Below are 17,754 nucleotides of genomic sequence, written 5' to 3' on the forward strand. Positions count from 1 at the left end.
CCACTACAAGGCCATGCCTTCCACACACTGGTCATGGGGGGTCGTCTCTAAAAAGCAAATCTCACGGAAACACTCTTTTATTAGAGAGACCCCTGACGTCCCAGTGCATCACAGTGGCCAAGCTGAGAGGCAGCTCTGGTGCGTGTTGAAAACTCGTGCCGCCCGCGCTTTAGGGTCCCAGGCCATCCTGCCCTTTCTCCTTCCACTTGAATCAAGCTTGAAGGAAGTGGTGGTGGGGACTACGTAGTGGGATCTGACCTCGGGGAGGACCCAGGGATGCAGATGAAAGTGTTGGTCGCTTAGTCATGTCCAAATCTGTGCGACCCCACAGACTGTGTAGCCTGCCAGGCTCCTCTGTCCATGGGATTCTCCAGGCAAAAATACAGAAGGGGGTCGCCATTCTCTTCTCCAGAGGATCCTCCTGACCCAGAGACTGAACCTGGGTCTCCTATACTGCAGGCAGATTCTTTACCATCTGGGCCTGCAGGGAAGTCCTCAGAGATGCAAACCTTGCAGCAAATTACCGGAGTGGTGAGAAACAGGACAATCCATGAAAGCTGTCAAACTGCCCTCAACACCACCACTCTAAAACGTGCCCCGGGTCCCCCAACCTTACACTCCCCAGAGGAGCAGTCTGTTTCAGTTGCCGGCCCCCACCAGGGGCCCAGGGCTCCTGATGCTAATGACCAGGTGTGCCAGCACCTCCTCTCTGCAGAACCTGACACCACACGTACCTGGGGCCTCTGTGTGGTCTGGGGGCCTCTGCACGCTCCAGGGACCCAGCTTGGGTCCCGCCAGGCAGATGCCCTGGAACTCGACCGTGGCATCATGCCTCCAGAGTCCAAAGCTACAGAATCAAGCCTTCAGAACAAGGGTTCACTTTTAAAAGTGTTTTAATTACAAATGTGGTTTTGAAGCCAGGACACACAATGCCGACACCCTCTTGCTGAGAACCCGCACTGTGTACAGCTGCGTGTGTGTGCACGCATGTGCTCGTGCACGCGTGCACACGGCAGATTGTCTTCGATTCAAAGAGCTCTGCCACGGCCAGTGGTGTTGGCATCTCTACAGAAAGTAAACAGTCACAGGGTGTAGATGTGTGCGGAGGCGGACACGCACAGCGGCGAGGACACCCCCGAGGCGGGCCACACATGCATGACAGGAACACGAGTGCTGCAGGGACAGGTCGACTGCCGTGCGTGCGGGACTCACTCTGTGTGAGGGCGTGGCCTGCAGCGAGGGGGAGCCCCAGGGACCAGAGGGCTAGGAGCCATCTGGGAACTACTGGTCAGAGTTTCTTGCCACCCTCGTTGTCATGGTAATGCTTCATTTTGGACAGTGTAAAGTGGTGATTAATGCCTATCTTGCTCTTCAGCGAAGTATTATTCAAGTAGTTTGAACTTAAATATTTTCAAAGTAATCTTTACATTATTGAAAATTGATAAAAAATACAAACTCTGACAACTTTTCATTTCATTCAATCGACTGCTTTGAAAACCTCCACTTCTGTGTTACTGTGATCTAGAAAGCAATTCCTGGCCTGTATAATGCTCCTGGTGGCACTTTTCTCAAGATCCATCTTTTCCTGTTACTGGTTCAGATTTAAAATACTTTCAGAAACCCTTTGCCACTGCATCACGAAGAGGAATATGGACCCTTCCCATTACTTCCTTTATTTGTAACTTTTTGTAATGAAGAGGGTGCTGTACTCTACACCAGCCCAGCTCGTCCTGTCACATAAAGGGAACTGTAAAGACGGTTCCTTCCCAAACCTTAATGGAAACATGATGATCCCAAGGGAAGTTTTATGAAGAGGCTGCAACAGTAGTAAAATGTTTGGCAATCAAAAGTTAATTAGAATTAAATCCTCAACCAGGGACGGTGCGATCTCCATGAACAGTCATGAGAAAAGCTGGTTTCTGTCGTGGCGGAAGCTCAGAGCAGCCGCTTGACGGAGTCCAGCCTCCAGGTCTCCGGGTCTGGGGGCCGGTCCGGCCTCTCAGTAGATGTCGGGGCAGCCTGAGAAATCCCGCTCGAAGTAGCCCCCCGCGTACAGCCAGTCGGGGGTCCCAGTGTAGGGGTTACTGCCTCGGTGAAACCACCTGTGACACAGAGCAGGCGGTCAGGAGGCCGGTTCTCCACTTGGGATCATGGCCCCTCCAGTTAGCATCGCCACCGTGCATGTCATCTCACGTGCAGCCCAGGCTGCAAGCCGCCGTCTCATGGGACACGGGGGAGCTTCCGCTCAGCCCCAGGAGGGCCTGCAGCCCCTCCTCACTGCCCCCAGGTGGGTGGGTCTGTGTCTCCCCCGCCCCATCCCCGTGGCCGCTGGGTGCCTCACCGCGTCTGCCACTCAGCCTCCTCCCGGGCCCGCTCCCTCCGGGCCTCCCTCTGCTTCTCCTCCAGCCGCTCCTTCTCCTGGCTTGCCAGATCTAGGTGCAAGCACGGGGCAGGTCAGGGACCAGGGCGACAGGCAGAGGTGAGGCTGAGAAAGTGGGTGAAGGACACCCCACACACCCCCCACCCAACCCCAGGGGGGAAGTCACACACAGGGAACCATAGGCAGTAAGTGTGTGGGAAGCCAGACCCAAGCCCATGGCCAGGCCCAGATCCCAGGGCAGCCAGCAGCCCACAGAGGGGCTGTGGGGTAGGACAGGCACTGGGGGGGACCCTCCACACCAGAGACTTCCAAATAACAACTTTTGAAATGTAACCTTACTGTCTGTTGAACCTAGTAAGAAAAGTGGGGACTTGTATAATATTTTGTATATATTGTCTTTCATTTCATTTTTCTAGTAACTTAATCTTATTTTATTTATAAAAGAAGTGGCCTGCAGCAAACTAGAAGCTTTACAACTCTTCCCCACAGACGGTTTGAGACGCACGCCGAGAAGATGTGACGTGTGTTCAGTTAACAAGGATATGTTCCTTCCCCGCACCACCCGCGTGGCCAGGGCTGGGCGCCCAGTCAGCCCCCGATGCGAACACGCACCCATGTTGCCGTTCTCCATGCCACGGATGTCGGGGCGTAGCCGGCAGTCGGTGGGGGCCAGGATCTTCTCCATGCCCGTCTCCAGTTCATTGAGACTCACTGTGAAGCTAGTGAAGTTGTACATCTGCGGGGCAGGCACAGAGGCGTTACTATAAATGATACTTTTTTCCACACTTGCCTGGGTCTCCTCGGGGGCTCATCCTCTCCACCCCTACAGGAGGCACCCAGATTCTCACTGTGACATCTGACCTGCACGTCTGTCTCCTCATGCCCCAGGGGTCCGAGAGGAATCTCTACCTCAACCCCCCTGTGGTGGGGTCTGCTGCCTCCTGATACCCAGACCTGGGGACTTGCCTCCCTCCAGCCACTTCTGCTCTGGCCGTGAAGCCTATGTCCACAAGTGGCTGGAGGGGCCCCTGGTCCTTCAAATGACCCCACGGGTCCCCATGTCATGCACAGTAAGAGAGGAGATTGGACCCTGGCTGCTCCCTGGCCCAAATGCGGCCCTATGGCCAATGGCCCTAGCTCCCTAGTCCTTGCTCCATGTACCCGTGTTCCCAGGAGGCCCACATCCAGCGCATCAGACCAGTCACTCTGCTGTGTGGGGCTGGGGTCCTTGCCCATCTGTCCTCAGGCTCTACTCCCAGGGACCTGGACCCACCTACTCCAATCCAGTAAATGTTCACTGAACCAAAGAAAAGAGTGTGATTTCTAGTTTTTACTGTGTGTGTGTGTATATGATTTTTAAACAGAAGCTTTTTCTCTATTATCTTATAATTTGTATTCCACTGAAACTGCAGCAGTGGCTGTGCTGAGATAATCTATTTATCGCTGAATGTTTGTTTATTTTGCACAGGCTGTGGCTTTGCTTAAAGGATGTGACAAAAAATTTTTAAAAATCTATGGTACACTGTATATATATTTTATATATAAATGATACAGAATTTATAATATAAATGAAATTTATAGTAAATGAAATTTACTATGTATTTATATTTTATATAAACATTACTATATGTAATATAATAATTTTACCACAGGTAACAAAATTATAAGCACAATTTTCAATTTTATCATAGGTAACAAAATTATAAGTGCAGTTTTCCAAAACAAATATCAAAATGCATTTAAGGACTGAAATTGACAAGTCAGAAAAATTCTCTCAAAACTGGTTTGGAAACCCTTTCGGTCAGACACAGCTGGTGTAGACACAGGGTTCTCAGTGTAACCAGGTCCTGAGGTATGTGTGGATGCCTGAGCTGAGTGCTGATGGGTGGGGGTCATAGGGGTCAGAGGGCAGGGTGCCCCGAGGGTGACAGGATGACTGGGAGCCTGGCTAGGGCCGGAGGCACAGACCTGAGCGGAGTTGGGGGGCCGGGTATTGACTCTCCAGAGTAGCTTGCTGCCTGGAATGACCTGCACCGTTTCCTGAGACTCGGGCACAGTGTCCGCCACATCGCCATCAGCCTTCTCGGGGCCGTCGTCCTGAAAGACACAGCACCCACTGCCCCCGGAGCCCTGGCAGACCCTCCCAAGCCCCCGAGAGGGCAGCAGGCACCATGCTCCTGGTAGGAGGGCCCGTGTGGCCTCCTGAGCATGACTGGATGGGACAGCACCTTCTCAGGCAGACAAGGGCGCCCCCAAGTGGCCCTCTCCCCCCACGCTGCCCTTCTGCGCACGTGGTGACTTCAGGGTGTCTCAGCGTCTCTAAACTAAGCCCTCGCATGGGGTCACTTCTCAATAGAAAAGTACAACTGCTACTTCCTTTTCAAAAGCAGTGGGACCTGGAGAAGAAGAGTGGCTTTCAGTTAGCTGTGAGGGAGATACTTAATTACAACAAGCACAGCCTGGCAGTCTTCCCTGCCTGCGGGTTATGCGGTGTGGCGCCAGAAGCTAAGTGAAGACACAGGGCAGCGGTCTGCACCCCCATGAAATGCTCCCTCCTTGGGATGCCACCCCGAGGGGCAACACAGGCAAGCAAACGTATTAAACATGTCAGCAAACAGATTTAACATCTGCTCTATGGTCTTCAAATGGAACTTTACTTTTTTTTTTTTTTCAGTTTAAAGGAGTATTTTTAGAAAAGATGTCTAATAGCACCTGTGAAATATTACAATATAAAAACCAACAGGGAAGTCCCAGGCAGTCCAGTGGCTAACACTCTAAGCTTCCCCTATAGGGGGCACAGGTGTGACCCCTGGTCAGGGAACTGAGTTCCCAGATGCCACATGCCTCGTGGCTTGGTCAAAAACAAAACAAGAAATAATAACAATCTCAGCAGAAGTTGAATATTCTATGAAACAGATATTGAACACCTCAGGTTTGGTACATTCTAATTCATCATCTAGAAAAACATGACACTTCTTTTGAACTATTGCCGCTAGTTTTAGGCTCAAGAAGAACTAGTCTTAAGATGATCATTCTTGGGTTTTATCACCTGGAACTCAGAACCAGAAATGCAGAAAGGACATCCACTTGCTCGTCTACTGGGTCTCAGCTAACAAGGTGCAGGGACAGGAGAGGTATCAAGAAATATCCAGAAGGAAATGGAGGCACCCTCTGATTCTGCCAGGTAGGGGGGTGGGTAGAGGTACCCCAGCGCCCGGCCATCCAGAATCAGGCGGACAAGCACCCTCGCTCTGAGAGACAGATTCTGTAATCTATCCCCTCCAGCTGGACCATAAAGGCACTGCCCAGCCAGGCCCCCTCACCCTTGCTGGGGACTTCCCCACTGCAGCCCCGTACCGGTTTCGTCTTCCGCAGGGAGTCCCCTCTTCTCTCCTGCTTCCTGAAGGACTCGTACGCGACAGGGTCTATGCCCCACAAGCACTCCGTCCACTTGCCATAGATCATGAAGAGCTTCTTTTTGCTGGAAGGAAAGGGAATTTTTAAAAGCAAGTAACGTGATCATTAACCATTCATCCAAACATGCAGCACCCTAACTTGACCCAGAATCAATCCTCATCGTCAGTCTTCTTGTAAACCCTAGGATACTGCTGGTGCAAACATGCAGACAGAAAGTTCCATTTCAGTATAGCCACTCACAGCTTTCAGACTAACTCTTCACACTCCTTTGCCAAAGCAGGACAGAGAAAACAAGGGTACAAGAACCTGAAGGGCTGCGGGAGGCAGATGGGGTGAGAACAAGTGTGTAACGTAATACCCTGTGAGCCTGATTGTCATTTTTAAAATACACTACATCTTTAAGTACCGCGTGTCCTGCAGCCCCTTCTCTATATGTCCTATAAACAACCCTCTGCACATACAGCTGCCGCTGCCTCTTCAGCTCCATAACCTGGAGTCAGACCCCCATCGCTGTCCGCCCACAGCCTCCAGAGAGGGCGCTCTGCATGATTCCCAAGGAACAACGCATGCTGTGCCTTGTTCTCCTTTCCTGCATCTTCCTGGGTGAGCAGGGAGTTGCCCATGTGCTCCTGGAAGGCTGTGCTGGCAGCCGAGGGCCATGCTGGGAGGGCACCTGTGCCTCAGAGGTTGGGCCTGGAGGGTGGCAGGTGGGGACACATGGCCGGTCCTGTGTGTCCAATTTGGGATGGAAAACCAGAAACTTGGAGCTGGGCTGGTGCAGGTGGGTGTCCACTGCTGCAGCCCATGTCTGTGAGCCAGCTGACTGTGGTCTATCTCTGGGCTGACTCCGCAGGGCTGGTCAATGCCAATCCCCCTAACAGGACTGCTGTCCTGTGAAGCCACATGCCAAGTCCCAAAAGATTTCAAGGGGAGAAGTGGTCAGGGTCCTAAGTCTAAGGGATTTGAACAGGTGAACATCTGCCACCCAACAGAGTGGGACAGAGCAAAAGCACCCACTGCTTTACACTAGGATTATTTCTACAGGAAAATGTACATATTTTAGGAGCTGAAAGGAATCTTATGGCTGTTATGTGGTCCAAGTTACTTGATGGAAAAAAAGAGAGAAACTGAGACCCAACACATAGTGTAACTAACCCAAAGCGGAGAAGAATCCCCCAAACTTGTTAAAATACTACTGGTCATTTCTCTGCTCACAGAAACTTGAACAAGTCCCACATTTCCCGACAGGAACAATAAAATCATGTGGAAAAGGATGCCCGTAAATGAGTGTTTGGGTTTTGCCTGACAACCATACTGAGCCCAGCAGAGAGAGTGAAACATGAGGTCAGATTCTAAAACCATGATTTCTGCAGAAGATGCATGCACGAACTGGGCACCTGTGACCTGACCTGCGCGGGGATCTACCTTTTGTCCTGAATGTACCCCTCCACTTTGTGAAGTTCTTTCCCAAACAGTCCACACGGTTTAAAGTGAAGCACACACTTATCTCCAGTCCTGCAGGGAAGACAAACACAGGCTTCTGTTGTGGATGGGAAATGTCCAAAAAAGGCGAATCAAGGGGGTAGGGAAAGAGAGAAGGAGAGAGAGATGGAGGGGGAGATAGAGAGGGAGAGACAGAGTGAGGGGAAGATGGGGAGATAGCAGGGGAGAGAAGGGAGCAAGCAAGAGCTCGTACAAGGGGCTCCCCAGGGGGAGGCAGCATCAGGACCGCATGGATGGCCCAGGGACCTTTCCAGGGGACAGAAAGCTTCGAGTACTGCCTGGTGCTGATGGTTACACAATTCGGTAGATTTACTAAAAGTCATTTACATGTCTACTTTAAATGGGTGGATTTTATGACATGTAAATTATATCTTAACAAAGCTGTTAAAAAACAAAGCAAACCAGCCATGAACTTCTAGGAATAAGGCCTGACAGACTGGACAGTGGCCACTGCTTTCACCGGAAAATCACACCATTCTTGAGTGTAGTTTAGAACTCCAAACCAAATCAACCATTGCAACTAAAAACACAAAAATAACAACACGGAGCACTGACGATGACTTTGACCAGTGCTGGCCAGAATCAGACCCAACTGCAACACGGGTGGTGTCTCACGGTCAGCATGGCCCGTCCGGAAGCCGAGCGCACTGGGGACCAGGGAGGGCATTAGGGAGCTGAGGGCGGCATGAATACACAGCTGAACGCCAGTGGCCAGTGCCCTGGGTGCCCCATCGCCACCCTGACTCGCAGCATCTCAGCATTGGGCCCGTTACCTGTGGTTTAAAATCTCCACTGTCCCATACTGCTCTATCCAGAGCTTGCCGATAATCACGTTGTGGACACAGCACGTAGGGTTGGTCCAGGTGTATGCCTCCTTATGTCTGAAATACGCCAGAGAACAGAGATACCGCGTGACCCTAGAAGCCAAGCCCAGACAGAATCACACCATAATAGACTGAAAGCTGCAGAAGGGCACAGCACAGCTTTGAACTCCCGAGCGGTGGCTACGTCTTTAGCATTCATTTGAAATGTCCTTTGTAGACAAGTTAATCAGCAATAAAAGGCTCCAACAAAGGCAAGAAGTTTCCTGTGAAGTTGTCAACAGAACAGCCCCCCTACCCATCCCCGCCCTGCCCTGTGGGAACCACAAGGTCCCTAGCGAGCCTGGGCCCTGGCCTTCTGGGGCCGATATGAGGCGGGGTGGGTGCTGGGGTGCAAATGCCTTTCCCATCAGTCAGGCCTCTTGCTCCCTAGGTGGGCTTCCTCAAGGAGAAAAGAAACCTCACAAACGGGCGGGGAGCGGAGGGCCAGACCCATGTCTCAAGGGAGGCTGTGTCAGAGCCACAGTTGAGGGCAAAAGCCGGCCCAGGGCACAAGCATTTCACGAGGAACACTGGGAACTTCTTGAATGTCCTGGAAACCCAAAGCGTTCACGGACAAGGCTTGCAACTCTGCAGGTCCCGGTGCCCTGCCCCTAAAAGTCAAGAGCGGGTGACCAGGAGGCGCTGCCCTGGTCTGCCCCGAGATGCAGGGGTCTGGGATGGAGACTGGGGAGCCCATACTCCTCTGGCCAAGTGGGGCTCACAGGAAACACAAATGCCATACAAAGCTCCCACAGAGCTGCAGGCAGCGAGGCTCGTGCTTCAGGGAGCCGGCTGTGCCCCTTGGCCTGGACCGTCCACAACGGGTTTGCAGTGCCAGGAGGCTGCTAGAGACTCGGTTTCTGCCTGGAGGGTCTTTGATCAATGTCAGATTGGGCATGTCTGGATTTAAATAGATTTAAAGGTATGCACACATCCTTGAAGATGGCCCCTCCATTCTCCTCCCCTCCTGGAGTTCAGACCCTCGACCAGCACATAGGCTGTGGTCACTTCTGAGGTCAGGTGATGAAGGACACGTCTATCCTGGGGCACCCCTCCTTGGTCCCTAGCTCTGGGGGGTGCCCATGTCCGGCTGTACAGCTGTGCAGAACAGGGGGGCGGCAAGCAACCCAGGCCTCCGCCAGTGGCCAGGGAAGGGAGTGCGGGAGCAGAGGCTCTACCTGGTTGTCTTCAGGGGTTCATCCAGCCCGCACCCCAGCTGCACCAGCACAGAACCCCAACAGAGCCCCCACATCACCCCCAACACCACACGAGGACAGGACTATTTCAGGCTCTGAGCTGGGCTGTCTCACAGCAGGGGATGACGACCACGACCAGGGATTGAACTGCAGAGACCAGGGGAGAAAAAACAGGACCCACCCAACCCTGTAAGGAGCACACCCTCTGCCCCAGGAACCACCGCCCCAGCGAGGCCTCCAGGCTCCCTGGAGGAGCGTCCTGCGCTGCAAGGCTGCCTGCCTGGCAGAACACCATGAACCCTGCACCGCACAGCTCCCCACTCACTTGAGCAGCTCCAGCGTGATGGTGCCACGGGGCTCTGCTTCCACGCTCTTCCCCCAGAACTTAAGCTTCGGATAGATGGAGCCATGAAATAGGAAGTCCTGGTGGAGGCCCTCTGAGTAGAAAGCACTGATCGGGGGGTGGTGGCTGACCTGCTCAGATATGAATCTGAACCCTAAGTCTTCCCTGGAAGCAAAAATGAGGAAAAGAAAAGAAGGGGAGGGAGAGACAGCCAAAGGACCTTGTGAGTGACAGCAAAGCCCATAAAATCAGTCCCGCACCTCCCTCCCCAGGGAAACCCACAGCTCAGCACCTGCATGTGGGGTGGAGGACCCACAGAGTCCCTGACCCCCACATCTGGGAGGGGTGCTGGGCTTGGCCTAATGCTGACCACACACACACACACACACATGCACACGCCGTGCCCCTGGGGCCATCATCAACACACAAAACAAGCAACTGTGCGGAGAGGCCTCCTGCCCTGACGCCCTGCCCACCCCTGTGCTCTTAGGACCAGCGACTCAGAGGCCTGACAGTAAACTGTCACCTGAGTTCTCGAGGGACACCCATTGCCCAGTAAACCCAGAGGAGGACTGTCAAGCCTCTTTTCAAGGCTCCCAGGATGTTTGTGATGAAATGTCTTATGCCCCAAGATATTCCTGGCCAGGAAATAGGATTTTTAGTACACTCTCTTTTTCAATAAAAATGTCAGTTTTTAATTGTTCCAGAACTCTGAATACACCTACAGCTATAGTCATTAAAAATTATAAAAGCTCAACCACATAATTACTAACTTAACTGGAATCAGAATTTCCAATCATTACAGAGGAAGGAAAGTTGAAAAATTAGATTTTAAAAGGTTGCCTACCAAGGTATGTAATTTACAAAATGAATACTTGTCTAAGAACAGAAAGTGTTATTTTTAGTTATCCATGAGCAAGCTCTAGGGACAAAACGATACTGGTGAGTGGCCAGTTTAGTTACATTGCCCAAACAGGAAGATGGCTGTCTCACACGCGTGGCATGCGGCAGACACTGGAAGCGTGACTGGGAAGTTGCAGCCTGACACAAGTGTAGAGAGTGTGTCAGTGTTCCCTACGAGTCTGTGAGGCTAGTTCAGCCCTGAACTATGCTCTGAAAGAGACGGACACTGGGCTGTTGCTACGTTCAGCGCCTTGGAGGGCTTGCATGCTTTTAATTCCCCTGCTTACTTTCCGTTGTCTGGACTCTTAATCTACTATCCTTTGATTTCTCTTTTCTGGTATTTCAATGATGCTTTTAATATGCACAAATGCCGAAAACTCTCTAATAGCTACATAAGGGCAGAATCTCAAATACTGGACCAGAGTATGCTGACCAGAGGGAGGAAGCTCTTGCTCGAGAGGAATATCTAAGGAACATCTACATGAATTCCAGATACAAGTGCCCCCCTGAGACTGACCCTCAGGCCAGCCTTCCCCTGCCTGGGCTTCAGCTTCCCTGTTTCTCAAAGGAGAGGGCTGTGCCTTAAGGTTCCTCTTGCTGTGACTTGCCGCAGCCCCAGACCACCTGCTGCACTCCTGTCGTTTACAAGGTCCCTGGCAGCACACAGCATGCTTTCTCCCAACTCATCTGGCTTTCTCGAAGAAAATGAGATGTGGAGAAGGGGTCCTCCAGCACCCAGTGCCAGCTAGCCTCTAAAGCACACTAAAACCCAGGAGGACCCCCACACAGGCCCTGTGCGCGGAGGGGCCGCTGCTGAGCCATCCAGGACGAGCCAGAAAAGGTGGAATCTGAAACTGGCATGAATGCTGCCTCCCCACCTGGGAAGAGATGTACGTGCAGGCTGCCTGCATCACTAAGATGACAACTCCTCCCCGGATGGTCTGAAAGCAGTGCTGACAGGCACACCTCCGCACACACTGTAAACTCTGACACGTCTGAAGGGCCCATTCTCAGCCGCCTAGCACCCCCACACCCCAGCATCATCTACTCACCACTGGAAAGACTCAACCATTAACAACACATGCACAGAAGGACCCAAGAACTACAGCCAGAAGTCTGTGGTTCTTTGAATCCAAGATTAGTCACACAATACACCACTGTTTTATAAAGATGCTGCAAATTACAGTAGGCCACGCCCACACACACAAGCACCCAGCAGCTCTACACCCCACCATCCCCTCTGTCCCTGAACCTAAGCTAAACGACATGTAGGTTAGATCCTGAGCCTAAGCCACACATTCTGGCCATCCCTTCTCCATTCCTGAGCCTAACGCAGTCTTCGGTTTTCAACTCGGTTTCTCACGAGAGTTCTGTTATGCCATTAACACAACACCTCTCTAAAGTGAACAATTTTTCCACCCACAGGAGCCCCTCAATTCAGCCAACTGGAGACATCCATGCTGCACAAGGACCCTCCTCATCCGTCACCAGAGTCCTGTGCCCAAGACACCGCAAGGGTCCCATCCGCTTACCTGATGAGCTCATACGTCTCCCCCAGAAGCGGGTTGAAGGGCTTGCCGGTCCTCTCCCACTGGGAAGCCACAGCCGAAACCGCAAAGGCCGCCACAGACTGGAAGCAACCACAGGCCAGTGAGGGGGTGGCACCCAGACACGCGCTTGGGGTGACTTCTCAGTCTCCCGCTGGTAACGCATGTGAAACCACAGAACTTCCGGGGAAATGCTGTTTATCACCCACCACTTCCTCAAAGCCACAGAAAGCAGGAACTCTGCCATCTCCCATCCCAGTTGGGGCCTGCCCTGCAGGCCGTCTATCACACATGTGTCCACACACTCACATGGGACAGTGGTGCTAAAAGGACCCAAGAGGGGCCAACTGCCAGCCCCACACCCCCCTGCAGCCCTACAGGCCCAACCGACAGGAGGCCAAGACGACACCCGTGGAGAATGTGCCTGTGGCAAACGCCTAGGACACTGGGCAGGACAGCTCCCCAAAGTCAGTATGAGCTGCTCTGGCCCTGCTCCCAGATGTCCCACTGCTGAGGGCCCGGGTCCCTGTCCCCATGTGGCCAGTCAGATTAAGCCACATTCTTAACTGTTATGGTCTGCATGCAACCAAGCACAGTGCCAGGTGCCCCCCGACGTGAGCTTGCCACCCACCTGCATCCTTTCCAGGGACTGGGGCTGGCGGGAGGCTCTGTGAATTAGGTACACATGTTCCATGTACTCTGTGATCCGCTGCAGGAAACTCAGGGGCTCATTGAAGGCTATGGGCATCGTGATCTTGGACAGCTCCTAGGAGGGGCCGGAGAGGACCCGCTCCATTAGCAGCAGGCTCTCCCTACACCCGCCCCTCCTCTGAGCACCGCTTCTTGGAGTCACAGCCATCTGCGCCGGACAAGATGGTGGAGGCCTCTGGCTCTCTGAACTTACCAAGCCGATGCACTTCTTCAATATGCTCCACACGCTGAAGTCGCTTCTGGTAAACATTGGGGCAGGCAGAGATGTCCTGCGGAGGAGCAACCAGGGCAACACGTGTGTTTCAACAATGTGAGAGTCACTTACAATGGATAGCTCTGCTCAGTGGCCCCTGTCCATCACCTTTCCGACTCTTTGCAACCCCATGGACTGTAGCCCACCATGCTTCTCCGTCCATGGGATTTTCCAGGCAAGAATATTGGAGTGGGTTGCCATTTCCTTCTCCAGGCGATCTTCCCGACCCAGGGATTGAACCCGGGTCTCCCACATTGTAGGCAGACACTTTACTGTCTGAGCCATCAGGGAAGTCCTCACTTTTTCCAAGCATTAGTGTTTCTCTATGCTGGCTCACTAGTGGAGGAAAAAAGGACCAGACTGCTGTGGAAGTCCCAGAGAAAGCTTTCTGTGCCGAATATTGGAGGGCCTCCTGGGAAATGATCACAGCCACACAGACGACCTTCCCCCATGGAGCTCGGGAGTCAGGTCGCCGCACCCCCACCCCAGGGCAGCCAGGCGCCAGCAGCCAGGAGCAGCTGCAGGACCATGGACAGAGGTCAGACAGGAAGGAGTCCCACTCAGAAAACATCTCAGAAGGAGGGGGTTCATGTTTGGGAACGCATGTACACCGGTGGTGGATTCATGTCAATGTATGGCAAAACCAATACAGTATTGTAAAGTAAAATAAAGTAAAAATAACTAAATAAATAAATAAATAAAAAGAAAAAAGAAACCAGCTCTTACACCGCTCTGAAGCCTGTGCTTGTCTTTCCTGAGGTCCTGCGTGGCCATGACATGACAGGCCCTGGCTGTGAAGGGCCACGAGGAGGGTGGGCAAAGCCCAAGGATGGCCCTGCATACAGACAGGAGTGACGGCAGGGGCCAACGAGATGGGGAGAAGAAGGCCCGGGCCTGGGGCACGGAGCAGACGGAGCCCTAACGAGGGAGAAGCCGGGGCGCCAAGGGCCCCACGAGGCTGGGAACTCTGACCATGGGCGGGGCCGCCCCCAGAGGGAGGCACAGGGGTCACCCTTAGAGGAGACCTTTACGGTTCATGGCCCAAACTAACACACTGGAGAGAGGAAGGGCTGCTGCACCCTCACTCAGGGCTGTGTTACCACCGCCTGGGAGCTCTAAGAAGGGGGAGGCACAGGATGGGACCTGTCCAGAAACAGTGAAATCTGGGCAAGGAGCAGGCAGAGGAGGTGCCCACAGGAGGCCCAGTGTAGGAGGACAGGCCGGAACACAGGAGCTGGCAAAGCTGAAGGCATCCAAGACACGTCTCCAGAGGCCAGCAAGTCAGGCTGGGGGACGGATATGGGAGGAAGAGGGGATGCGGCACTAGGGCCAGATTCCGGGGGATGGGGGATGGGGGGAGCTGATGGCTGAGCTCAGGCCGTGAGAGCAGGCAGGAGGTGCTCTGGCAGCTCAGGGTCCCGCTGGGTCCAGTACAGGGCAGAGGCTGGGGTGAAGGTGGGCTCCCTGGGTGGACAGAGGCCACTGCCACCATCCCAGGGGCTCACCTGCTTCCTGTCTGTCCCACCTGAGTCCTCCCTTCTGTTGGTGAACTCAGGTCAGTGTCACTGGAGTCTGCTCCCATCAGAACCCAGTGGTGGTGGAGAGAGAACAGAATGTGGTCTCGCTGCACCAAACAACCCTCAGAAACTCTCAGGGTCAGAGGTCAGTGTGACAGAAGGACATTCGGGTAACAGTGAGGGCAGGCTGTGTGCAAACATCAGGGCCCCCTGGAGCTCAGTCCCGCAACCCGGAGCAGGCACAGCTGCCCCGTCAGCTTATGGACGGGAGTCAAGTTGATCACCATCACTGATCTGTAGGGCCCACCCAGAGGCTGGCTGAACAGGCCCTCGATCTGCCCAGTGACGCTGGACAGGATGTTCTCAGCTCACAACTTGCACCCGCAGCATTTCTGGGGCAAGTGAGTACCAGTGTGCTGGGAGACACTAAGATGTACCCACGGGACAACCTACCTGTGCTTCTGAATCCCATTCTCCTGAGGAGGCCCGTCCCCAACTTTTCCGATCCCATTACTTTTGCTGGTGTCCACATGAATCACGCCAGTGAGTCTCTGATTCGCCTCTGAAAATTCCCCGGAAGAGTTATCAGAGTCAAAGCCTGTGTGAGACAAGCAGAGGATGATGTGGCAGGACTTCACCTCTACGGATTCTCATTGAAAGCAGAAAACCTGAAGCTCTAAAGTGTTTCTAATGGACACAGAGTAATTAATTCCACTTGCCAAGAGCTGCAGACGGAGGTGGAGAAAGAGGACTGCTCCCGGGGGCTCCCCAAGGAGGACCCCACCCTGCCACCGACACTGTACACTCCATGGTCCTTTCCATGTGGGGCGGCCACAGGGCATGAGAAGTTTTCTCCCATGGTCATCAATGACTCATGTCCTCCAGGGTGGTCACACCTAACTCAGGCCACAACATCCTCCTCCTCTGTCCAAGTTTGAGGTCAAACTCTGCATCATGTTCTGAAACATATCTGCTGTAGTATTTCTAAGACCAAGCATCGCGCCACCGCATCAGCAGAACCTAGCCAACCTATGAACAATAACCCAAACTGTGGATGATGGATGTGAACCCAGAGAATACACAGTACACGGAAAACTTGGGGAAAATGACCCATGAGGACTAATGCGAAACACAGGCAGCTGTCTCCTGGCCCGTCCAGTCCCTGAGGAAGGTCACAACCCTGGGCAGACTCCTGGGTCTTCTCCACCGGGAAGACTTTCTCCGAGTGGCCAGTGACCAGGGACAAGGGAAGTGTGTTTCCTTTTGCTCCAGGACAAGCCTGGAGGGAGCTGTGGCTGCCAGGTGAGCCATTCCAGCTGGAGCAGGGGCTCCTGACTGCTGACCCCCAGCAATGAGCCCACGAGGAGCACAGGGTGGGCTCCTGTAACAGCCCCTCATTTCTGAGTGGAAAGTGGGGCCCAGTGTGAAATACCTGGGTGGCTGCTGCTACACACAAAACATAAACCACCTTGCCACTGATAAGCTTCCTTGAGAAAATGCAAAAATACCTTCTTTCACATTCTTCTCTATTGACAGATCCCCAGCATGTAGTAGCACTGAAACCGATGACACAATGAATTTGAAAGGATATAATTTAAAATAATCAATACCTTCTGAAATAGCCTGTCACCTCTAGTTTTTGCTAACCATCCCCAAAGTGACACCTGTTGATCCCCAGCATAAATGTGGGTCTAAACAGAGCCTGAAACAGTCCCAGCTTAGGGTTGCTGAGTGCACAGGTATCCCTGTATCCCTCAGGGCCAAGAATCTAGGCCACCATTAAGTAGAAAGTTCGTTTAGATCACAGCCCTGGGGTGGGCCCCAAAAGACAAGGCAGCTTCTCCCTCACAAGTGCCTGAAGTCTCGTCTCTAGTGAAGCTGATGCTCCATAACAGCTTAATCATCTTAATACTTAATACACAACGTTTCTTGTTATTACACAAAGAGAAAATACAGCCAAGGTGCAAGCTTAAAGCATCTATAATCTGATCACTTAGAGATACCCATCTTCGACAGGTCGGTCTGACTTTTTACAGCCCTTCATCTGTACATATTCTCAAGTGCTTTATTTAAAAGCCTTTCAAATTGAAAGGTACTGATTCTTAGAGGGAATAATTGCCCACTGAAGTCATCCATTCAGCAACTGCTGGGTTTAAATATGTTTTAATAGAGTCACAAAGTAAGACAGACTCTAAGACAGGGAAGTACTTGCTGGGCATTTCCTTGCATTGGGAGACCTCAGACTTTTCATCTTCCTGTTGCTTGTTTGGGAATCAAAGGACAGTTTGGTTCAGTGAACCAAACTGCCTCCATCTAAGGGACTTGTGGAAGGTCCCACCGTGCAGAGAGGCGCTGATGGAGTCACACACACATGGCACCCCCAGAGCTCAGGGCCTCTCCAGGGAAAGCCCTTCAGGAGAGCCAGTCACACTGGTCCCAGTAAGAGGGCACCTCCAGGAGGCTCCTGGGTGAGAAGGCCTCACTGAGGTCGGGCTCTTTTGGTTGCAGACATGGTCCCTCTGCCGGGGCCAGGTGGACTAAGGGCGTGATTCCCCGACAACCAGCCGCTAGGTGGAATTCAGCTGCTAACAATCACTGATGAGCGGGTGGTTGAGTAGACAACACACTTCCCAGGAAAACATGTCTACTGGGAACATAGCAGCTATGAAATCTCGGGAGATGACTCAGTGGTTCAGCCTTTGAGAACAGCGAAGGGGAGCACAATGCCAGTTCCTCCTGGGGCTTCAGACGAGAGTAAGTCGATCACCTGAGGCTGCTGGCCCTCAACTGCTCCAGCCCTTCCCTCGGAGAAGTATGCAATGAACGCAGGCAGCGTGCGGCAGGGCTCCAGGGCTCCAGGTGTCCCAGCAGGGGCAGCACAGGTGTCTGGGGACAGCGACCACCACCAGGCAAGAGCCTCCTGTCGCGCTGGGCACCACACTCTCTTGAAACCAACCATGGCAGGGCCCCTCTGACAGCACTGGGGAGATTATCACTGAAGAACCTGGTGGCAGTAACATTTCAGAGCCGCTGTTTCTATGTCCCCACATCCAAGAGCAGGCCGTGGACTGGAAGAGTCCCCTGAAGTCCGTCTCCACCAATAAGAACCCTCAGCAAGAAA

At 52.9% G+C, this 17,754-nt stretch overlaps 1 protein-coding gene across 1 annotated transcript in view; it reads right to left on the bottom strand.

Annotated features, from left to right (window-relative positions):
* Positions 1-875: 875 nt before the first annotated feature.
* Positions 876-17,754, bottom strand: part of OSBPL2 (oxysterol binding protein like 2) — a 35,993-nt gene continuing 19,114 nt past the window's right edge. Inside the window, exons 3-14 of the mRNA XM_069546774.1 lie at positions 15,087-15,231; positions 13,057-13,132; positions 12,784-12,918; positions 12,138-12,235; positions 9,685-9,867; positions 8,074-8,181; positions 7,223-7,312; positions 5,738-5,861; positions 4,349-4,477; positions 2,993-3,116; positions 2,342-2,432; positions 876-2,102 (exon numbers count right to left, since the gene is read on the bottom strand). Of these exons, the coding sequence (XP_069402875.1) occupies positions 2,000-2,102; positions 2,342-2,432; positions 2,993-3,116; positions 4,349-4,477; positions 5,738-5,861; positions 7,223-7,312; positions 8,074-8,181; positions 9,685-9,867; positions 12,138-12,235; positions 12,784-12,918; positions 13,057-13,132; positions 15,087-15,231 (1,406 nt within the window). The 3' untranslated portion in view covers positions 876-1,999. The remainder of the gene's footprint in view (positions 2,103-2,341; positions 2,433-2,992; positions 3,117-4,348; positions 4,478-5,737; positions 5,862-7,222; positions 7,313-8,073; positions 8,182-9,684; positions 9,868-12,137; positions 12,236-12,783; positions 12,919-13,056; positions 13,133-15,086; positions 15,232-17,754) is intronic.

Source organism: Ovis canadensis, chromosome 13, assembly GCF_042477335.2.
Source record: "Ovis canadensis isolate MfBH-ARS-UI-01 breed Bighorn chromosome 13, ARS-UI_OviCan_v2, whole genome shotgun sequence".
In the NCBI taxonomy this organism is placed as follows: Eukaryota; Metazoa; Chordata; class Mammalia; order Artiodactyla; family Bovidae; genus Ovis; species Ovis canadensis.